The sequence below is a fragment of the Heterodontus francisci genome, chromosome 29 (genome assembly GCF_036365525.1).
Source record: "Heterodontus francisci isolate sHetFra1 chromosome 29, sHetFra1.hap1, whole genome shotgun sequence".
In the NCBI taxonomy this organism is placed as follows: Eukaryota; Metazoa; Chordata; class Chondrichthyes; order Heterodontiformes; family Heterodontidae; genus Heterodontus; species Heterodontus francisci.
The window spans coordinates 31,834,869-31,855,544 of record NC_090399.1 but is presented as its reverse complement, the minus strand read 5'-3'; the positions used below and the strand labels follow the sequence as shown (position 1 = coordinate 31,855,544).

The following is a 20,676-nucleotide window of genomic DNA, read 5'->3' as shown; positions in this document are numbered from 1 at the left end:
TTGGTCTCGTTGTAAAAACCCTTGAAAAATTGTACCTTGTTGAATGAGGTGTAATTGGGTTTGTAATTGAATCCTAACTTTATAATTACTGATGAGCAACCTCACTGGCTCAGAAAACTAATTTTGTATTTGTGGAATGTCAGATTTTTCCATTATGATTGGCACATTTTTAAATAGTTTTACTTTTTTAAAAAGTTTTTTTGCATCCTTATTTTAAATGTTATCTTAGTGCAATCGTAAGCCTTTATTTTGCTGCCTGAAATGTGAACTGCAAATGAAGGATATTCATTTTTTTCACCTTCTGGCTTGCTAGATGTGAATACTTCAATTTGATAGGCTGCTTACCTGCTTGTTGACGTCACTTCTGCAGCATCTTTGATTTGGCAGCAGATTTAAACCGCCTTCCAAAAAGGCGAAAACCAAGCCAGAGCAATAGCTAGATCTTTGTGTGCAGCTTTCTTCACAGTCACGCTTGCTTCACCACTGACCTCAGATTCCTAGCCAGTAAAAATACCAAGGTTGCAATTCGACGTGAGCAGGGGTCACTGCATTGATTGCCTGTGGTTGGCTCTGCCGTTTTTAAAAATTATTCATTCATGGGATCTGGGCGTCGCTGACTAGGCCAGCATTTATTTCCCATCTCTAATTGCCCTTGAGAAGGTGGTGGTAAGTCGTGTCCTTGAGCTGCTTCAGTCCATGCAGGGTAGGCACGCCCACAGTGCTGTTAGGAAGGGAGTTTCAGGATTTTGACCCAGCAACAGTGGAGAAATGGCGATATAGTTCCAGTCAGGATGATGTGTGACTTGGAGGGAAACTTGCAGGTGGTGGTGTTCCCATGCATCTGCTGTCCTTGTTCTTCTAGGTGATAGATGTCACGGGTTTGGAAGCTGCTGTCTAAGGAGTCTTGGTGCATTGTTGTAGATGCATATGTTGTAGATGGTGCACACTGCTGCCACTGTGCGTCTATGGTAGAGGGAGTGAATGTTTGTAGATGGGATGCTTTGTCCTGGATGGCGTTGAACTTTTTGAGTGTTGTTGCAGCTGCACCCATCCAAGCAACTGGACAGTACTCCATCACATACATACAAACATACGAACAGACAAATTAGGAGCAGAAGTAGGCCATTTGGCCCCTCAAGCCTGCTTCGCCATTCAATAACAGCATGGCTGATCTGTTTATGTCTCTAATTCTACACTCCCATCTACCCCGACAACCTTTGATTCACTTGCCTATCAAGAATCTATCTACCTCTGCCTTACAAATATTCAATGACCCCGTCTCCACCACTTTCTGAGGCAAAGAGTTCCAAAGATGCACAACCCTCTGAGAGAAAAAAAATCTCCTCATCTCGATCCTAAAAGGGCAACCCCCAATTTTAAAACAGTGCCCCCTAGCTATGGACTCACCCACAAAACGAAACATCATTTCAACATGCACCTTGTCAAGACCATTTAGGATCTTATTAACTTCAATCAAGTCTCTCCTCACTCTTCGAAACTCCATGAATACAAGCCCCGTCTGTCCAATCTTTCCACATGAGACAACTCACTCATTCCAGGTATCAATCTAGTAAAGCTCCTCTGAACTGTCTCTAATGTATTTACATCCTTAAGGCGACCAAAACTGCACACAGTACTCGTGGTCTCAGCAATGCCCTGTATAAATGAAGCATAACACCCTTACTATTATTTTCAATTCCTCTCAGAATAAAGGATAGCATTCCTTCAGCCTTCTTTATTACTTGCTTTATCTGCATACTAACGTTTTGTGACTCATGCCCTATTCAGCCATTCACCATTTAAGTAATACTCTGCTGTTTCATTCTTCCTGGTAAAGTGAACAACTTCACATTTTGTCCCATTGTACTCCATTTGCTAGATCTTTGCCCACCCATTCAACCTATCTATATCAGTTTGCATCCTCCTTAAGTCCTCTTCACAACATACTTTCTTAGTTATCGTTGTGTCATCTGCAAATTTAGCTATCATGCCATCACTCCCCTCATCTAATTAATTGATATAAATTGTAAAAGGTTGAGGCCCCAGCACAGACCCCTGTGGGACTCCACTTGTCACATCCTGCCAATCAGAAAAGGACCCATTTTTGCACACTCTCTGTTTCCTGCCAGCCAGACAATCTTCTGATCCATTTTAAAATATTATCCCCTACATCATGAGCTCCTACTTTGTGCAATAACCTTTTATGCGGCACCTTGTCAAATGCCTTCTGTTAATCCAAGTACAGTACATCAACGGGCTCTTCTTTATCCACAGCACATATTACTCCTTCAAAGAACTGCAATAAAGTGGTTAAACATGATTTCCTTTGCACAAAACCATGCTGACTTTTCCCATCTATCTTGAGATTTTCTAATTGCCCAGCTATAGCCTCTTTCATGATCGGTTCTAACATCTTCCCCATGATTGTCGTCAAGCTAACTGGCCTATAGTCACCTGTTTTCTGCCTCCACCACCTTCAGAAATGAAAGACAGAAAGGTAAGAAGCAAAAGTGGAAGGCAGAGAAAACAAGGATGTGAAACAAATGGAGGTATTGTGCAAAATAAACCTAAGATGACTAATAATGTTAAAAAGACAAGTCTAAAGGCATTGTGTCTTAATACGTGGAGCATTTGCAAAAAACAGTTCTGATATAGTTGCGATTACGGAGATATAGCTGCAGGGTGACCAAGGATAGAAACCGAACATCCAGAGATATTCAATATTCTGGAAAGAAAGGTAAAAAGGGAAAGAATTTGGGGTAGCATTGTTAGTAACGGTGGAAATCAATGCAATAGTGAAGAAGGATATTGGCTCGGAAAATCATGATGTGGAATCTGTATGGGTGGAGTTAAGAAACACCAAAGGGAAGAAAACGTTGGTGGGCGTTGTCTATAAGCGCCCAAACAGTAATGGCGATCTAAGGGATGACATTGAACAGGAAAATAGAGATGCATGCAAAGGGTACAACTGTAATCATGGGTGACTTTAATCTACATATAGATTGGTAAAACCAAATTAGCAATAATACTGTGGAAGAGGATTTCCTGGGGTGTGTACGTGATGGTTTTTTAGACCAAAACCAACTACAGAACAGGCTATCCTAGAGTGGGTATTGTGCAATGAGAAAGGATTAATTTACAATCTTGTTGTGCGGAGTCCTTTGGGTAAGAGTGACCATAACATGATAGAATGTTTCATTAAGATGGAGTGTGAAGTAGTTGAATATGAAACTATCATCCTGAATCTAAATAAAGGAAACTATGAAGGTCTGAGGCACGAGTTGGCTATGGTAGATTGGGGAAATTTTCTAAACATTGACAATGGATAGGCAATGGATAATATTTAAAGAACGTGTGCATGAATTACAACAATTGTTCATTCCTTTCTGGTGCAAAGATAAAACCAGAAAGGTGGCTCAACCGTGGCTTCTAAAAGAAATTTGGGATAGTATTAAAACCAAAGACGAGGCACATTAAACTGCCAGAAAAAGCAACAGGTCTAAAAGCAGTTTAGAATTCAGCAAATGAGAAAAAATATGTTGATTAAATGGGGGGAAATAGAGAATGAGAGAAAACTTGCGGGAAACATAAAAACTGACTGTAAAAGCTTCTATAAATACGTGATGAGAAAAAGATTAGTGAAGACAAATGCAGGCGCCTTACAGTCAGAAATGGGGGAAATTATAATAGGGAAAATAGAAATGGCAGAACAATTAAACACATACTTTGCTTTTGTCTTCGCAAAGGAGGACACAAATAACCACCCAGAAATGTTAGGGAACCAAGGGTCTAATGAAAGGGAGGAACTGAAGGAAATCAGTATTAGTAAAAAAAAAAATAGTGCTAGGGAAATTAATGGGGTTAAAGGCTGATAAATCTCCAGCGCCTGATAATCTACATCCCAGAGTACTAAAGGAAGCGGCCCTGGAAATAGTAGATGCATTGGTGGTCATCTTACAAAATTTTACCGACTCTGGAGTAGTTCCTACAGACGGGAGTGTGGCAAATATAACCCCACTATTTAAAAAAATATGGAGAGAAAAATCAAGGAATTACAGACCAGTTAGCCTTGCATCAGTAGTGGGGAAAATGCTAGAGTCTATTATAAAGGATGTTATAGCTGAACACCTGGAAAGCATAAGCAGGATTGGACAAAGTCAGCATGGGTTTACGAAAAGGGAATCATGCTTAACAAATCTACTGGAGTTTCTTGAGGATGTAACTAGTAGAATAGACAAGGGAGAACCAATGGATGTGGTGTATTTGGATTTTCAGAAGACTTTTGATCAGGTCCCACATAAGAGGTTAGTGTGAAAAACTAAAGCACATGGGATTGGGGGTAATATACTGGCATGGATTAAGAATAGGTTGGCAGACAGGAAACAGAGAGTAGGAATAAATGGGCCTTTTTCTGGGTGGCAGGTCGTGACTGCTGGGGTACTGCAGGGATCAGTGCTTGGGCCCCAACTATTCCAAATAAATATTAATAACTTGAGTGAGGGAACTAAAGTGTAACAGGGCGGCACAGTGACGCAGTGGTTAGCACTGCAGCCTCACAGCTTCAGCAACCTGGGTTCAATTCTGGAGTGGAGTTTGTGGAGTGTGTGGAGTTTGCAAGTTCTCCCTGTGTCTGCGTGGGTTTTCGCCGGGTGCTCCGGTTTCCTCCCACCACCAAAGACTTGCAGGTTGATAGGTAAATTGTCCCTAGTATAGGTAGGTGGTAAGGGAATATAGGGACAGGTGGGGATGTGATAGGAATATGGGATTAGTGTAGGATTGGTATAAATGGGTGGTTGATGGTCGGCACAGACTCGGTAGGCCGAAGGGCCTGTTTGGGTGCCGTATCTGTAAATAAATTTTAAAAAAATTCCAAGTTTGCAGATGACACCAAGCTTGGGGGGGATGTGAGCTGTGAGGAGGATGCAAAGACGCTCCAATTTGATTTGGACAAGTTGGGTGAGTTGGCAAATGCATAGCAGATGCAGTATAACGTGGATAAATGCGGGGATATACACTTTGGTTGTAAAAACAGAAGGCAGATCATTATCTGAATGGTGATAGATTGGGAAAGGGGGAGGTGCAACGAGACCTGGGTGTTCTTGTACACCAGTCGCTGAAAGCAAGCATTCAGGTGCAGAAAGCAGTTAGGAAGGCGAATGGTATGTTAGCCTTCATTGCAAGAGGATTTGAGTACAGGAGCAAGGATGTCTTACTGCAGTTATACAGGGCCTTTGGTGAGACCACATCTGGAGTATTGAGTGAAATTTCGGTCTCCTTATCTGAGGAAGGATGTTCTTGCCATGGAGGGAGAGCAAAGAAGATTTACTAGGCGGATTCCTGGGATGGCAGGATTGACATATGAGAAGGGATTGGGTCGACTAGGCCTCTATTCACTGGAGTTTTGAAAAATGAGAGGGGATCTCATAGAAACAGATAACATTCGAACAGGACTAGTCCGGCTAGATGCAGGGAAGATGTTCCCAGTGGCTGGGGAGTCCAGAACCAGGGGTCACAGTTTCAGAATACAGGGTATGCCATGTAGAACCGAAATGGGGAGAAATTTCTTCACTCAGAGGCTGGTGAACCTATGGAATTCTCTACTGCAGAAGGCAGCGGAGGCCAAGTCATTAAATATATTCAAGAAGGAGATAAATATATTTCTTAATGCCAAAAGGATCAAGGGATATGGGGAGAAAGCGGGAACAGGATACTGAATTAGGCGATCAGCCATGATCTTTTTTGAATGGCAGAACAGGCCCGAAGGGCCGAATGGCCTATCCCTGTTCCTATTTTCTGTTTCTATGTTAATTTCATCCACCATTTCCTTATTATCTTCTAGTAACTCCCCATTCTCACTCTCTTCAGGACCAAACTCACTTTACTTATTCTTTTCCTTTTTAAATACCTGTAGAAACTCTTGCTATCTGTTTTTACATTGCTAGCTAGCTTCCTCTCATACTCGAATTTCTTTCTCCTGATTACCCGTTTAGTCATTCTCTGCCATTCTTTATATTCTGACGAATCATCTGACCTGCCACTCGTCTTTGCGCAGTTATATGCTTTTTCCTTAAGATTGATGATTTACATAGCTTCTTTAGTTAATCATGGATGGTGGGCGCTTCCCTTAGAATTTCTCTTTGTCGTAGGAATGTACTTATCCTCAGTATTCTGAAATATCTCCTTAAATATCGGCCACTGCGTCTCTATTAATCTATCTCCTAGCCTAGTAACCCAGTTCACTTCAGCTATCTCAGCTTTACTACCCACATTGTTGCCCTTATTTAAGTATAAAATGGGTCTTAGACCCACTCCTCGCTTTCAAATTGGATTTAAAATTCAATCATATTGTGGTCACTGCTATCAAGAGGTGCCTTTACTCTGGGGTCATTAATTGATCCTGTTAGATTGTACAGTGCCAAGTCTAATATAACTGGCTCTCTGGTTGGTTCCAGAACGTGCTGCTCTAAGAAACTATCTCAAAAGCATTCTATGAACTCTTCATCAGGCTATTGTTGCCAAACTGATTTTTCCAGTTTATGTGTAGCTTAAAATCACCCATGATTATTGCCGTCCCTTTATCACAAGCACCCAATATTTTTTCTTGTATACTTCATTCTAAATTATAGTTACTGTTCGAGAGCCTGTCGACCACTCCCACTAGTGGCTTCTTTTCCCTACTATTCCTCATCTCCACCCAAACCGATTCTACATTCTGATCTCCTGAACCAAGGCCATATCTACCTATTGCATCAAGTTTTTCTTTGGCCTCGTTATCTCGAGAGGCAATGGGTAAACGCCTGGAGGTGGTCAGTGGTGTGTGGAGCAGCGCCTGGAGTGGCTATAAAGGCCAATTCTAGAGTGACAGGCTCTTCCACAGAAAAATTTGTTTGTCGGGGCTGCTACACAGTTGGCTCTCCCCTTGCGCTTCTGTCTTTTTTCCTGCCAACTGCTAAGTGTCTTCGACTTGCCACACTTTAGCCCCGCCTTTATGACTGCCTGCCAGCTCTGGCGAACGCTGGCAACTGACTCCCACGACTTGTGGTCAATGTCACAGGACTTCATGCCGCGTTTACAGATGTCTTTGAAGCGGGCACATGGACGGCCGGTGGGTCTGATACCAGTGGCAAACTCGCTGTACAATGTGTCTTTGGGGATCCTGCCATCTTCCATGTGGCTCACATGGCCAAGCCATCTCAAGCGCTGCTGACTCAGTAGTGTGTATAAGCTGGGGATGTTGGCCGCCTCGAGGACTTCTGTGTTGGAGATACGGTCCTGCCACCTGATGCCAAGTATTCTCTGGAGGCAGCAAAGATGGAATGAATTGAGACGTTGCTCTTGGCTGACATACGTTGTCCAAATGCCATCCTTGATTAATAGTGGTATACATCCACCTTTACCTAGCGTCCTATTCTTCTTGAATCTTATATACCCCACAGCATTCAGGACCCCATCCTTGTCAACCTGCAGCCACGTCCCTGTAATAGCTATCAGACTATATTGATTTCCTTCAATGTGTGCTGTCACTTTGTCTACTTTGTTATGAATTATACATGCATTCAGATACAGAGTCTTCAGTTTTGCCTCTTTGCTATCTTAGTAATATCTAATCTTGACTGTTGGTGTAGTCTTAGGTTTTTTCTCTGTCCCTTCCTGCCATTATCTTCATTCCATATTACCAGTCTGCTCTCCTTTCTTGACTCTACCACCAACCGCACCCGCTCCCCAACGCCACCACCCCCACCCCCACCTCACCCCAGCCCTTGTTTAGTTTAAAGCTCTCTTTACTTCCCGAGTTATACTGTTTACTAGAACACTAGTCGCAGCACGGTTCAGGTGCAGACTGTCCCAACAGTACAGCCCCCACTTTCCCTAGTAATGGTGCCAGTGTCCCACACACCGAAACCCACTTTTCCCACACCAGCCTTTGAACCATGCATTCATTTCACTAATCTTATGTGCCCTCTGCCAATTGGCACGCGGCTCAGGTAATAACCCAGAGATAATTACTCTTGAGGTTTTGCTCTTCAAATTGGCGCCTAGCTCCTCATACTGACTAAGCAAAACCTCTTTCCCCGTCCTACCTGTGTTGTTCTAATCACCACGACAACTGGATCCTCCCCCGCCCATTCCAAGTTCCTGTCCAGTCCTGAGCAGATGTCCTGAACCCTGACACCGGGTAGGCAATTCAGCCTTCTGGACTCACGCTCTTGGCTGCACAGAACAATGGCAATCTCCCTCACTATACTATCCTCTGATACCATTACATTCCTTTTTGCTCCACCCGCTTGAATTACTTCCTGTACCACAGTACCATGACCAGTCTGCTCATTCATCTTGCAGACCTCGCATTCCTCCCCACAGGTTGAGAGCACCTCAAACCCGTTTGAGAAATACAAAGCCGAAAGCCTCTCCACTACACTCCGCTAGTCTCCTTACCTGCCTCACTTACGGTCACATCCTCCTGTCACTTACTGCTAACCAAGATAAATGACCCTGTTCTAAGCGTTTTTTAAAATTCATTCATGGGATGTGGGCATCGCTGGCTAGGCCAGCATTTACTTCCCGTCCCTAATTGCCCTTGAGAAGGTGGTGATGAGTTGCCTTCTTGAACCTCTACAGTGCATTGCGGGTAGTTATACCCACATGCTGTTAGGAAGGGAGTTTCAGGATTTTGACCCAGTGACAGTGAAGGAGCTCCAAGTCAGGATGGTGTGCGGCTTGGAGGGGAATTTGCAGGTGGGAATGTTCCAATGCATTCGCTACCATTGTCCTTCTAGGTGGCAGAGGTCGTGGGTTGGAAAGTGCTGTCTAAAGAGCCATGGTGCACTGCTGCAGGGCATCTTATAGATGGTACACATTGCTGCCACTGTGCATCGTGGTGGAGGGAGTGAATGTTTGTCGATGGGGTGCCAATCAAGCGGGCTGTTTTGTCCTGGATGGTGTCGAGCTTCATGAGTGTTGTTGGAGCTGCACCCATCCAGGCAAGTGAAGAGTATTCCATTATACTCCTGACTTGTGCCTTGTAGATGGTGGACAGGCTTCGGGGAGTCAGGAGGTGAGTTACTCGCTGCCGGATTCCTAGCATCTGACCTGCTCTTGTAGCCACGGTATTTATATGGCTTCTCCAGTTCAGTTTCTGGTCAATGGTAGCCACCAGGATGTTGATAGTGGGGGATTCAGTGATTGTAATGCTTTTGAATGTCGAGGGGAGATGGTTAGATTCTCTTTTGTTGAACATGATCACTGCCTGGTACTTGTGTGCTGTGAATGCTACTTGACACTTATCAGCCCAAATCTGGATATTGTCAGGTCTTGCTGCATTTCTACACCGATTGCTGCAGTATCTGAGGAATCACAAATGGTGCTAAACATTGTGAAAGAATCAATGAACATCTCCACTTCTGACCTTATGATTGAAGGAATATCATTGATGCAGCACTGAAGATTGTTGGGCCTGGGACACTACCCTGAGGAACTCCTGCAGTGATGTTCTGGAGCTGAGATGATTGGCCTCTAACAACCACAACCATCTCCCTTTGTGCTACGTCTGATTCCAACCAGTAGAGAATTGTGCCACTGATTCCCATTGACTTCAGTTTTGCTAGGGCTCCTTGATGCCATACTCGGTCAAATGCTGCCTTGATGTCAAGGGCAGTCACTATCACCTCACCTCTGGAGTTCAGCTCTTTTGTCCATGCTTGAACCAAGGCTGTAATGAAGTCAGGAGCTGAGTGGCCCTCGCAAAACCCAAACTGAGCGTCACTGAGCAGGTTATTGCTCAGCAAATGCTGCTTGATTGGACTGTCGCCAACCCCTTCCATCATTTTACTGTTGATTGAGAGTAGACTGAAGTGGTGGTAATTGGCCAGGTTGGATTTGTCCTGCTTTTGTATGCAGTGCATACCTGGGCAATGTTCCACATTGCTGGACAGAGTCCAATTTTGTAACTGTACATGAGTAGCTTGGCTAGGGGAGTGGCAAGTTCTGGAGCACTGATCTTCAGTACTATTGCCGGAATATTGTTAGGGCCCATAGCCTTTGCAGTATCCAGTGTCCTCAGTCATTTCTGATGTCACATGGAGTGAATCGAATTGGCTGACGACGGGCACCTGTGATGCTGGGGATTTCAGGAGGAGGCCGAGATGAATCATCCACTTGGCACTTCTTGCTGAAGATTGTCATAAATGCTTCAGCCTTATCTTTTTCAATGATGGGCTGGGCTACCCCATCATTGACGATGAGGATATTTATGAAGTTAGTTGTTTAATTGTCCACCACCATTCACAGCTGTATGTGACAATACTGCAGAACTTAGATCTGATCCACTGGTTGTGGGAACACTTAGCTCTGTCTATCGCATGCTGCTTACATGGTTAGGCAAGCATGTAGTCCTCGGTTGTAGCTTCACCAGGTTGACACCTCATTTCAACGTATGCCTGGTGCTGCCCCTGGCATGCCCTTCTGCACTCTACATTGAACCAGGATTGGTGCCCTGGCTTGATGGTAATGGGATATATGCTGGGCCATAAGGTTACAGATTGTGGTTAACGACAGTTCTGCTGCTGATGATTGCCCACAGCTCCTCATGGATACCCCGTTTTGAGTTTCTAGATCTGTTCGAAATCTATCCCATTTAGCACATTGGTAGTGCCACACAACACGCTGGAGGGTATCCTCAATGTGAAGATGGGACTTAGTCTGCACAAGGACTGTTCGAGACAGATGCATCTGGGGCAGGCAGACTGGTGAAGACTAGGTCAAGTACATTATTCATTCTTGTTGATTCCCTCATCACCTTCCACAGACCCAACTAGCAGCTATGTCCTTTCCAACTCGGCCAACTCGGTCAGTAGTGGTGCTAATGAGCCACTCTTGCTGATGGACATTGAAGTCCCCCACCCAGAGTACATGCTGTGCCCTTGCCACCCTCAGTGTTTCATCGATGTGGTTTTCAAAATGGAGGAGTACTGATTCATCAGCTATTGGGGGGAGGGGGGTTAAGTGGTAATCAGCAGGAGGTTCCCTTGTTCATATTTGACCTGATGCCATGAGACTTCTTGGGTACAGACTTAATGTTGTGAACTCCCAGGGCATCTCCCTCCCTACTATATACCACCGTGCCACCACCTCTGCTAGGTCTGTCCTGCTGGTGAGACAGGACATACCCGGGAATCGTGTTGGCAATGTTTGGGACATTGTCTGTAAGATATGATTCGGTGAGTATGATTATGTCAAACTATTGGTTGACTAGTCAGTGGAGCTGCTCTCCCAACTTTGGCACAGGCCTCCAGATGTTTGTGAGGAGGGCTTTGCAGGGTCGACAGGTCTGGGTTTGCCATTGCCATTGTTCTTTCCAGTATTTCAGTCGATGCTGAGTGGTCTGTCTGGTTTCATCCCTTAAATTGAGTTTCCTTGATTTCATTGTCGTATAACGCTCAACAAATGTGATTCCTCCTGTTTTGTGTCCCTTTCTACGTCCAATGTAAGCCCCCATTATGTTTGGACCATCTTGAGAATTTTGACATCAGGCCGCTAAATCTTCTGTTCTTCTTTAGTGGCAGAGAGTGATGGCGATGAATTTTTTGATGAGACCTCTGTCCATGTTCGCAGCAACTTTCCACAAAGCTGGGAATGGAGAACGCATCCTATTGCACACGCTGGGGTGAAGAAGTAAGGTTAATACATTCTACTTCACCATGTGTGGGACATTTCATATACAATGAAGGTCATTTTAATTTTGATTGTGTATAGTAGGTGATATCAAATTAATAGTCCATTGAACACATAAGTGTGATTTTCCTTTCAACTGAATTTAGTGGGGGTAATTTAAATGTGGTTCCTTAGTGAACAATGGGCTGTATCGATTCAGCTGCTGGAACAATATCTCTTGCAACTTGATTTCCATTTATTTAAGCCACTACAAGTTTCTAATTATATCAATTGTCCCGTTTTGTGTCATTTGCTGGAAAGCCCTACTTTAATTGATGCAAGATTATAAAAACATTCGCTGTTGATTCGGAGAAATATTCTTTGATATTTCAATTTGCACGGTGGAATATTACGGGCATACACGTTGCTAAGACCGACATTTGTCAGTTATTTTACACAGGGTATTCAAACGTATTACTAATACTAAGACTTGTATTTAATACTTAAATAAGGGCACCTATGAGGGCATGAAAGCTGAGCTGGAAAACTAGTGCCCTCCCCCATCCTACCCTTTACTTGTGTCCTCCCCCAAACCCAATTTACTGGGGTCTCCCCAATCTCCCATTCACTGATTCGCAAAAGGTTAGTATGCAGGTACAGCAAGTAATTAGGAAAGCTAATAAAATATTATTGTTTATTGCGAGTGGAATGAATACAAAAGTAGGGACGTTATGCTTCAGTTATACAGGGCATTGGTGAGACGACGTCTGGACTACTGTGAGCAGTATTGGTCTCCTTATTTAAGGAGGAAGGTAAGTGCATTGGACGCAGTTCAGAGAAGGTTTACTAAACTAATACCTAGAATAGGCGGTTGTCTTATGAGTAAAGGTTGGGCAGGCTAGGCTTGTATTTGCTGGAGTTTAGAAGAGCAAAAGGCGACTTGATTGAATCATATAAGATTCTAAGGGGTCTTGACAGGGTGGTTGTGGAGAGGATATTTCTTATTGTGGGAGAACGAGAATTAGGGGTTATTGTTTAAAAATAAGGGGTCGCCCATTTAAGATAGAGATGAGGCGAAATATTTTCTCTGAGAGTCGTGAGACTTTGGAACTTGCTTCCTCAAAAGGCAGTGAAAGCAGAGTCTTTGAATATTTTAAAGGCAGAGATAAGTAGATTCTTGATAAGCAAGGGGGTGAGAGGTTATTGGGTGTAGGCGGGAATGTGGACTTGAGGTTACAATCAGATCAGCCATGATTTTATTTAATGGCGGAGCAGGCTCGAGAGGCCGAGTGGTCTACCACTGCTCCTAGTTGCAACGCAACCACTTGGTGGCGCGGCACTTACACATGCGCAAATGCAGTCTCTTCAACCAGCACTCAGTGTCTGCGACGTTCAGGCAGCTGCCAGGATTAAAGATGGCGCTGCTCAATTTATCACAGGAAATGCTTGTGGCAGCTGGTTCGAGCAAACTGACCTGACATGAAGTTGGATAGAAATCCAGTAATATGCTACTATGTACTTCTTGGCTACTAACTGTAATCCTCCGATCCATATTCACGGAATCATAACTTACAGACAATGTCCCAGACACTGCCATCACCATCCCCAGGTATGTCCTGTCCCACCAGCAGGACAGACCCAGCAGAGGTGGCAGCACAGTGGTATACAGTCGGGAGGGTGTTGCCATGGGAGTCCTCAACATTGACCCCAGACCCCATGTAGTCTCTTGGCATCAGGTGAAACATGGGCAAGGAAACCTCCTGCTGATTACCACCTACCGCCCTCCCTCAGCTGATGAGTCAGTACTCTTCCATGTTGAACACAACTTGGAGGACGCACGGAGGGTGGCAAGGCCACAGAATGTACTCTGGGTGGCGGACTTCAGAGTGGCTTGGTAGCACCACTTCTGACCGAGCTGGCTGAGTCCTAAAGGACATAGATGCTAGATTGGATTTGCGGAAGGTGGCGAGGGAACGAACAAGAGGGAAAAACATACTTGACCTCGTCCTCACTAATCTGTCTGCCACAGATGCACCTATCCATGACAGTATTTGTAGGAATGACCACCACACAGTCCTTGTGCAGATGAAGTCCCACCTTCACATGGGCATACCCTCTATTGTGTTGTGTGGCACTACCACCGTGCTAAATGGGATATGTTTGAACAGATCTATCAATGCAAATTGGGCATCCATAAGGCTGAGGGCCATCAGCAGCAGCAGAATTGTACTCAACCACAATCTGTAACCTCATGGCCCGGCATATCCCCCACTCTACCATTACCATCAAGCCAGGAGACAAACCCTGGTTCAATGAAGAGTTCAGGACGGCATGCCAGGAGCAGCACCAGGTATACCTTAAAATGAGGTGTCAACCTCGAGAAGCTACAACAGAGGACTACTTGCTTACCAAACTGCGTAAACAGCATGCAATAGACAGAGCTAAGTGATCCCATAACCAACCGAGCATATCTAAGCTCAGCAGTCCTTCCACATCCAGCTTTGAATGGCGATGGACAATTAAACAACTAACTGGAGGAGGTGGCTTCACAAATATCCCCATTCTCAATGATGGGGGAACCCAGCACATCAGTGTGAAAGATAAGGCTGAAGTACTTGCAACAATCTTCAGCCAAAAGTGCCAAGTTGATGATCTTCCTCCTGAAGTCCCCAGCATCACAGATGCCAGTGTTCAGCCAATTCAATTCACTCCACATGATATCAAGAAATGACTGAAGGAACTGGATACTGCAAAGGCTATGGGCCCCGACAATATTCCAGCAATAGTACTGAAGACCTGAGCTCCAAACTTGCCACGCCCTAGCCAAGCTGTTCCAGTACAGCTACAACACTGGCATCTACCCAACAATGTGGAAAATTGCCCAGGTATGTCCTGTACACAAAATACAGGACAGGTCCAACCTGGCCAATTACCACCCCATCGGTCTACTCTCAATCATCAGCAAAGTAATGGAAGGTGTTATCAACAGTGCCATCAAGCAGCACTTGCTTAGCAATAACCTGCTCAGTGACACTCAGTTTGGGTTCCACGAGGGCCACTCAGCTCATGACCTCATTACAGCTTTGGTTCAAACATGGACAAAGGAGCTGAACCCCAGAGGTGAGGTGACAGTGACTGCCCTTGACATCAAGTCAGCATTTGACCAAATATGGCATTAAGGAGCCCTAGCAAAACTGGAGTCAATGGGAATCAAGGAGAAAAGTCTCTACTGGTTGGAGTCAGACCTAGCACAAAGGAAGGTGGTTGTGGTTGTTGGAGGTCAATCATCTGAGCTCCAGCACATCACTGCAGGAGTTCCTCAGCGTAGTGTCCTAGGCCCAACCATCTTCAGCTGCTTCATCAATGACCTTCCTTCAATCATAAGATTAGAAGTGAGGATGTTCATTGATGATTGCACAATGCTCAGCACCATTCACGACTCCTATAGAAATGCAGCAAGACCTGGACAACATCCAGGCTTGGGCTGGTAAATGGCAAGTAACATTCGTGCCACATAAGTGCCAGGCAACAACTATCTACAACAAGAGAGAATCTAACCATCGCCCCTTGACATTCAATGGCATTCCCATCGCTGAATAACCCACTATCAACATCGTAGGGGCTACCATTGACCAGAAACTGAACTTAAGTCGCCATATAAAAACCATGGCTACAAGAACAGGTCAGAGGCTAGGAATCCTGTGGCGTGTAACTCACACCTCCTGACTCCCCAATGCCCATCCACCATCTACAAGGCACAAGTCAGCAGTGTGATGGAATACTCTCCACTTACCTGGATGGGTGCAGCTCCAACAACACTCAAGAAGCTCGACACCATCCAGGACAAAGCAGCCTACTTGATTGGCACCCCATGCACAAAAGGTTACTCCTTCCACCACCGATGCACAGTGGCAGCAATGTGTACCATCTACAAGATGCACTGCAGCAACGCACCAAGGCTCCTTGGAGAGCACCTTCCAAAGCCACGACCTCTACCACCTAGAAGGACAAGGGCAGAAAATGTATGGTAACACCACCACCTGCAAGTTCCCCTCCACGTCACACACCATCCTGACTTGGAACTACATCGCTGCTCCTTCATGGTTGCTGCGCCAAAATCCTGGAACTCACTTCGGAACAGCACTGTGGGTGTACCTACCTCACATGGACTGCAGTGGTTCCAGAAGGCAGCTCACCACTCTCAAGGGCAATTAGGGATGGGCATAAATGCTGGCCTAGCCAGCGACGCCTACATCTCATGAATGCATTAAAAAATCAATATTCCAGTAATCCTATTAAATAGAAAAGGAATTTTATGACTAAATTTCCATTGGAAGATAGTGAATTGGCACCCCGACCAATGGAAAAGAAAATCAGGGAGAGTATAACATGAGCTGCCAATTTGTTATTGTGATTCGTTTATATGACTGACCAGGACTTTGCAAGTTCTCCCTATGACCGCGTGGGTTTCCACTGGGTGCTCTGGTTTCCTCCCACAGCCAAAGACTTGCAGGTTGATAGGTAAATTGGCCATGGTAAATTTCCCCTGGTGTAGGTAGGTGGTAGGAGAATGGTGGGGATGTGGTAGGGAATATGGGATTAATGTAGGATTAGTAGAAATGGGTGGTTGTTGGTCAGTACAGACTCGGTGGGCCGAAGGGCCTGTTTCAGTGCTGCATCTCTCTATGACTATGACTGATTTCACCCAAACGCAGCTACTAGCTCCTGCCCCAGTAGCCACTCTCCCCTTCCTCCTCACCGGCCAGTTCCGCCCCTCAGCCGCTCGCTGCAGACCTCGCTGCTTACCGCCCCAGTTCCCCCAGCCAATTGTTCGTCGCTTCGCTCCACCCCGCTCTCCAGCCGCTCGCTCCCCACCCCCACCACACCACCCCACCACTCACTAGTTCCAGGCCGCACCGCTTCCCACCTCTGGGCCACTCGACCCCATGTTTGATCAGTCTCTACGCGCCGCCCATAGAAGCAAGACAGGCCGCAAGGGGTAACTGGGCGACATAGGAGCGAGTGGCCGAGAGGGGGGAAGCGGCATGGCCTAGAGCTAGCGGCTGGACTTGGGGGTGGGGGCGGAGTGGCGGGGGCATTAGGGAGTGATCAGCCGGAGAGCGGCATTGCGCGAAGTGAGGAACAATCGGTCAGGGGAGTGGGGGGAACAGCGAGGCCTGGAGCGAGTTGCCGAAGGGCGAGAGTGACTAGTGGGGCGGGAGCGAGTTGCTGGGATCGACCTGCAGCCTCAAAATCTCCCATTCAGCTGCTTCCTCCAGCGGAATGGGGGGGAGGGGGGGGGGGGGCGGTGGCTACCCGATGATGCTTTATCCCGTCTGCGCGAAGGTGGACTCGGCGCGGATAGGCGATGACGTTGCCGCGCATGCACCACTTAGTGACTCAGTGGGCCGAAGGGCCTGTTTCAGTACTGTATCTCTAAATAAATAAAAGAACTAACTAACTTAAAACACAGCAGTCAATACTGAAAGGTCTGACAGTTGTTTTATGTAGCAGGTATGGCTAGGGAGTTTGGGTCGGAATACAGCCCCAGACACATAACCATTTAACGTTGACTGTCTTCACAACAATCAATGTAATTAAACCACAAATTCTCGTTTTGCACAGAGGCCGGGGTGTGTTTCACCTGTCATATACCAATGCAGCTGCATCTTGACAAAGATGCAGACACATGGAAACTGTGTCCAACATTGATTGCAATTAAGGAGAATATAATATTAGGTTAATCAATTAATATAATTTGTTTACTTAATTATTACACATAACTGGACTACAAGTTAATTATTAAACATGATTACTACAAAGGGGCCAAGGGAGGTGAGGTAGAGCTGGATGCCATCAGTGTACATGTGGAAGTCACCAAGGGGCAGCATGCGGATGAGAATTAGGAGGAGGACATCGCTAGATCCTGGGGCGACAGGAGAGCAAACAGTGTGGGAACAGGAAAAGAAGCCATTGCAGCTGATTCTGTGGCTACAATTAAATAGATACAAATGGAACCAAGCGAGTGCAGTCCCATCCAGCTGGATGATGGTGAAGTGATGGAAGGAGGATGGTGTCACAAGTTGTAGACAGGTCGAGAAGGACGAGCAGGGATAATTTAACTTTGTCACAAATCGGTAGGACTAAAAGTCATTTATGACTTTGATAAGAACCATTTGGGTATTGTTGAAGGGACTGTGGGTTGTGAGGGGCGGGGCGGGGGGGGGTGAGGCGGGGTGGGAATGAAGGGGAAACCTGATTGGAAGGAGTTTCAGAAAGATGAAATAGATTTGGGAGGTGACAACATGTCGAAGGACTTTCGAGAGGATAGCACAGTTTTCTGACGGGGTGGTAGTTTTCAAGGATGGAGGGGTTAAATTTGATTTTTGACATTTTCATATACTCAGTGTTTATTTACATTATTTTATTTTTGATTCTAGGATTAACCTTCACCTCCCCGACTCCATAACAACGTGGGAAATCCAAGCAGTTGGCATGTTTGAGAAGAAAGGTAAAAAAAAAGCTTTTCTGGTCTGGCATCTGTTTGTTAGATGATCATAGCAGCAAATGATGTTGTTCACTGCAGAAAGAGAACACTGCTCAATTCATCTCGGCGTTGTGTACAGTAACATCATAAATACTTTTGTGAGCCAGTTATTAATTTCAAATACTTTATGTTTATATTGTTTAACTCTGGAAAAAAAAAGTGATAAATGACGCTTCAGGGGTAGTAATTGGTCTTGTGTGGTATGTCGAAACAAGTAATAGTGACCCAGCATCCTGATTTACACTCCGCCCCATTTTCTCTTCACTAATTTTTAATGTGAGGTTGAACACAATGAACTCCAGTTAGTACATCTGCAGCCTCATGCATTTGCGGGTTAATATCGGAAGTACATTTTGAAAATCTTCCGCTAAAACTTTTCATAATGCACAAAATATTCACGGGTAAAATTGGGATGCTGCAAAATTGAAATATTAACTGCATTCATCAAGAGATTCTTCCTGAGGGAAAAATTACAAACAACGCTTGTGTAAGACCTATGCAATTCTTGCACCATCATTTTTATGCCTGTGGTATTAAATAAACTGTTTAAACAAACATATAACTATGGATTTAAAAAAAACCACGATGCATTATATTCTGTTTACCTTCAGGCTTTTGTGTTGCGGAGCCTAAGAAGATGAAAGTCTTCAAGCCAGTTTTTATATCTTTGAGGCTACCATATTCAGTCAAAAGAAATGAACAGCTGGAAGTGAGAGCAATATTGTACAATTACCACTTCGAAGACATCGAGGTAAGATGTGAAACAAAAATAAATTATTAGCATTAATGAGTCATTCACATAGGTTAAAGACGTAATGGACGCGTGAGACAATTTGCTTTGCAAAAGCAAAATATATCCCATAATACCGCCATAATTTCGGAAAAGCCGATGGCAGAGTAACAATCCTTAGCCATGTCTCTAACTGCAGAAAAATGCAAAAAAAAATCGAGCTAAAGAGCTGCAGATTATAAATAATTCCAAAGTAGGATGTGAGTAACAAATAAGTCATTTTAATATCATTTTCCACGTAAACATTAAGAATTATATACACATTAGCATTCAATCAAATTCTATTGCCATAAGATATAAATCAGATGCAAAATAATTTTTAAAATGAAATGAAGACCAGTATGAGAGGGGATATTTGTTAAGTTTTGTGCAGTGATGTCGTAGGCAGGTTGAGGATAACCCCGTGCATTGTGCGCACAAGCATGGGTGAATTATCACTTTTATAGCTGAGCCCGATACGGTAGATAGTGAATAGGGCGCCTATTTTACACACCAGCCCGATTTTTATTCCTGTGTAATAAAGGATACCAAAATTGGGTGATGTGTAAAACCGGAGTGCGATCCACTACCACCAGCTTCCCACCTGATAGTTGTGCAAATGTTCCCACAAGTAATCTGCCCTCCTTGGCTATTTCATTCTTGTCCTGGAGCAACCCGAACAGTGAGAACTCTGTCAACAACGTCGTGTTTTTATTTTGGCTGTCAACTGATGACCACAGATGTAAATTGTCGGGAATTAAACAAAGAGCTTGAACATTCCGACTGGAAGCTCGATCATTGAGCACGTTCAAGACAGAAATAGATGGATTTCTGTCTACTAATGAGATCAAGGGGTACAGGGATAGCGCGGGAAAGTGGCGCTGAGGTAAGTGATCAGCCATGATCGAATTGAATGGCGGGGCAGGCTCGACGGGCTGAATGGCCTACTCCTGTTCCTATGTCCCCATAAATAAAGAGTGTATTTAACCATTCAGGTTAATTCGCTCGTGCGGGCATGTGTGCGCGAGAAAGAGGCAAAGAAAGATCAGAAATGTAAATCTGTGGGTCACTTTAATCTACCCCTAACTGTGAGGAGCTACTGGGATTGGGTGAAACAATGGTTTTATGCAAGTCAATGGAGAGTAAAACCAGTCGGGTGTAAATTGAACCCAATCCCGATTAATTATTTAAAATAGTATCTGTCTGGCCCACGCTTAAAATCCAATGATTCTAAATGTTCATATAACATTTTTGATGGTGTAAAACCGAAGGAATCGAATTGGTTTGAAAGGAAGTTCAGTGATGGTCCATAATGGGCGGCTAATTTAATATCGCCGTTGCCTGGAATTAACATGGCCCCCTTGATGTTTATTTAGAATGCTTGGAAAAGTGTAATGAAATTAATTTCCAGTTTGATCCATTGTTTTGTACTTACAAAGCTTTATTTGAACAAGAAAACGTTATAATTTGTGTCGTGATGTAGTCAAAATATATTACTGAACAGTCCGTTAAACTGAATGAACTTCCCAAAGAAAGACTTGTATTTATATAGCGCTTTCACAACCTGAGAATGTCCCAAAGCGCTTTACAGCCCCCCAAAAAAATACTGTTGAAGTGTATTAACTGTTGTAATGTAGTAAACACAGCATGCAATTTGTGCACAACAAGCCCTACTGACAACAAAGTGATAATCGCCAAATAATATGTTTTC

General features: G+C 44.5%; 1 protein-coding gene across 1 annotated transcript in view; it reads left to right on the top strand.

Moving 5' to 3' along the window:
• Positions 1-20,676, top strand: part of LOC137345995 (complement C4-A-like) — a 120,641-nt gene that overhangs the window by 48,914 nt on the left and 51,051 nt on the right. Inside the window, exons 18-21 of the mRNA XM_068009291.1 lie at positions 9,038-9,047; positions 11,566-11,670; positions 18,090-18,160; positions 18,808-18,947. Coding sequence (XP_067865392.1) covers positions 9,038-9,047; positions 11,566-11,670; positions 18,090-18,160; positions 18,808-18,947 — 326 coding nt within the window. The remainder of the gene's footprint in view (positions 1-9,037; positions 9,048-11,565; positions 11,671-18,089; positions 18,161-18,807; positions 18,948-20,676) is intronic.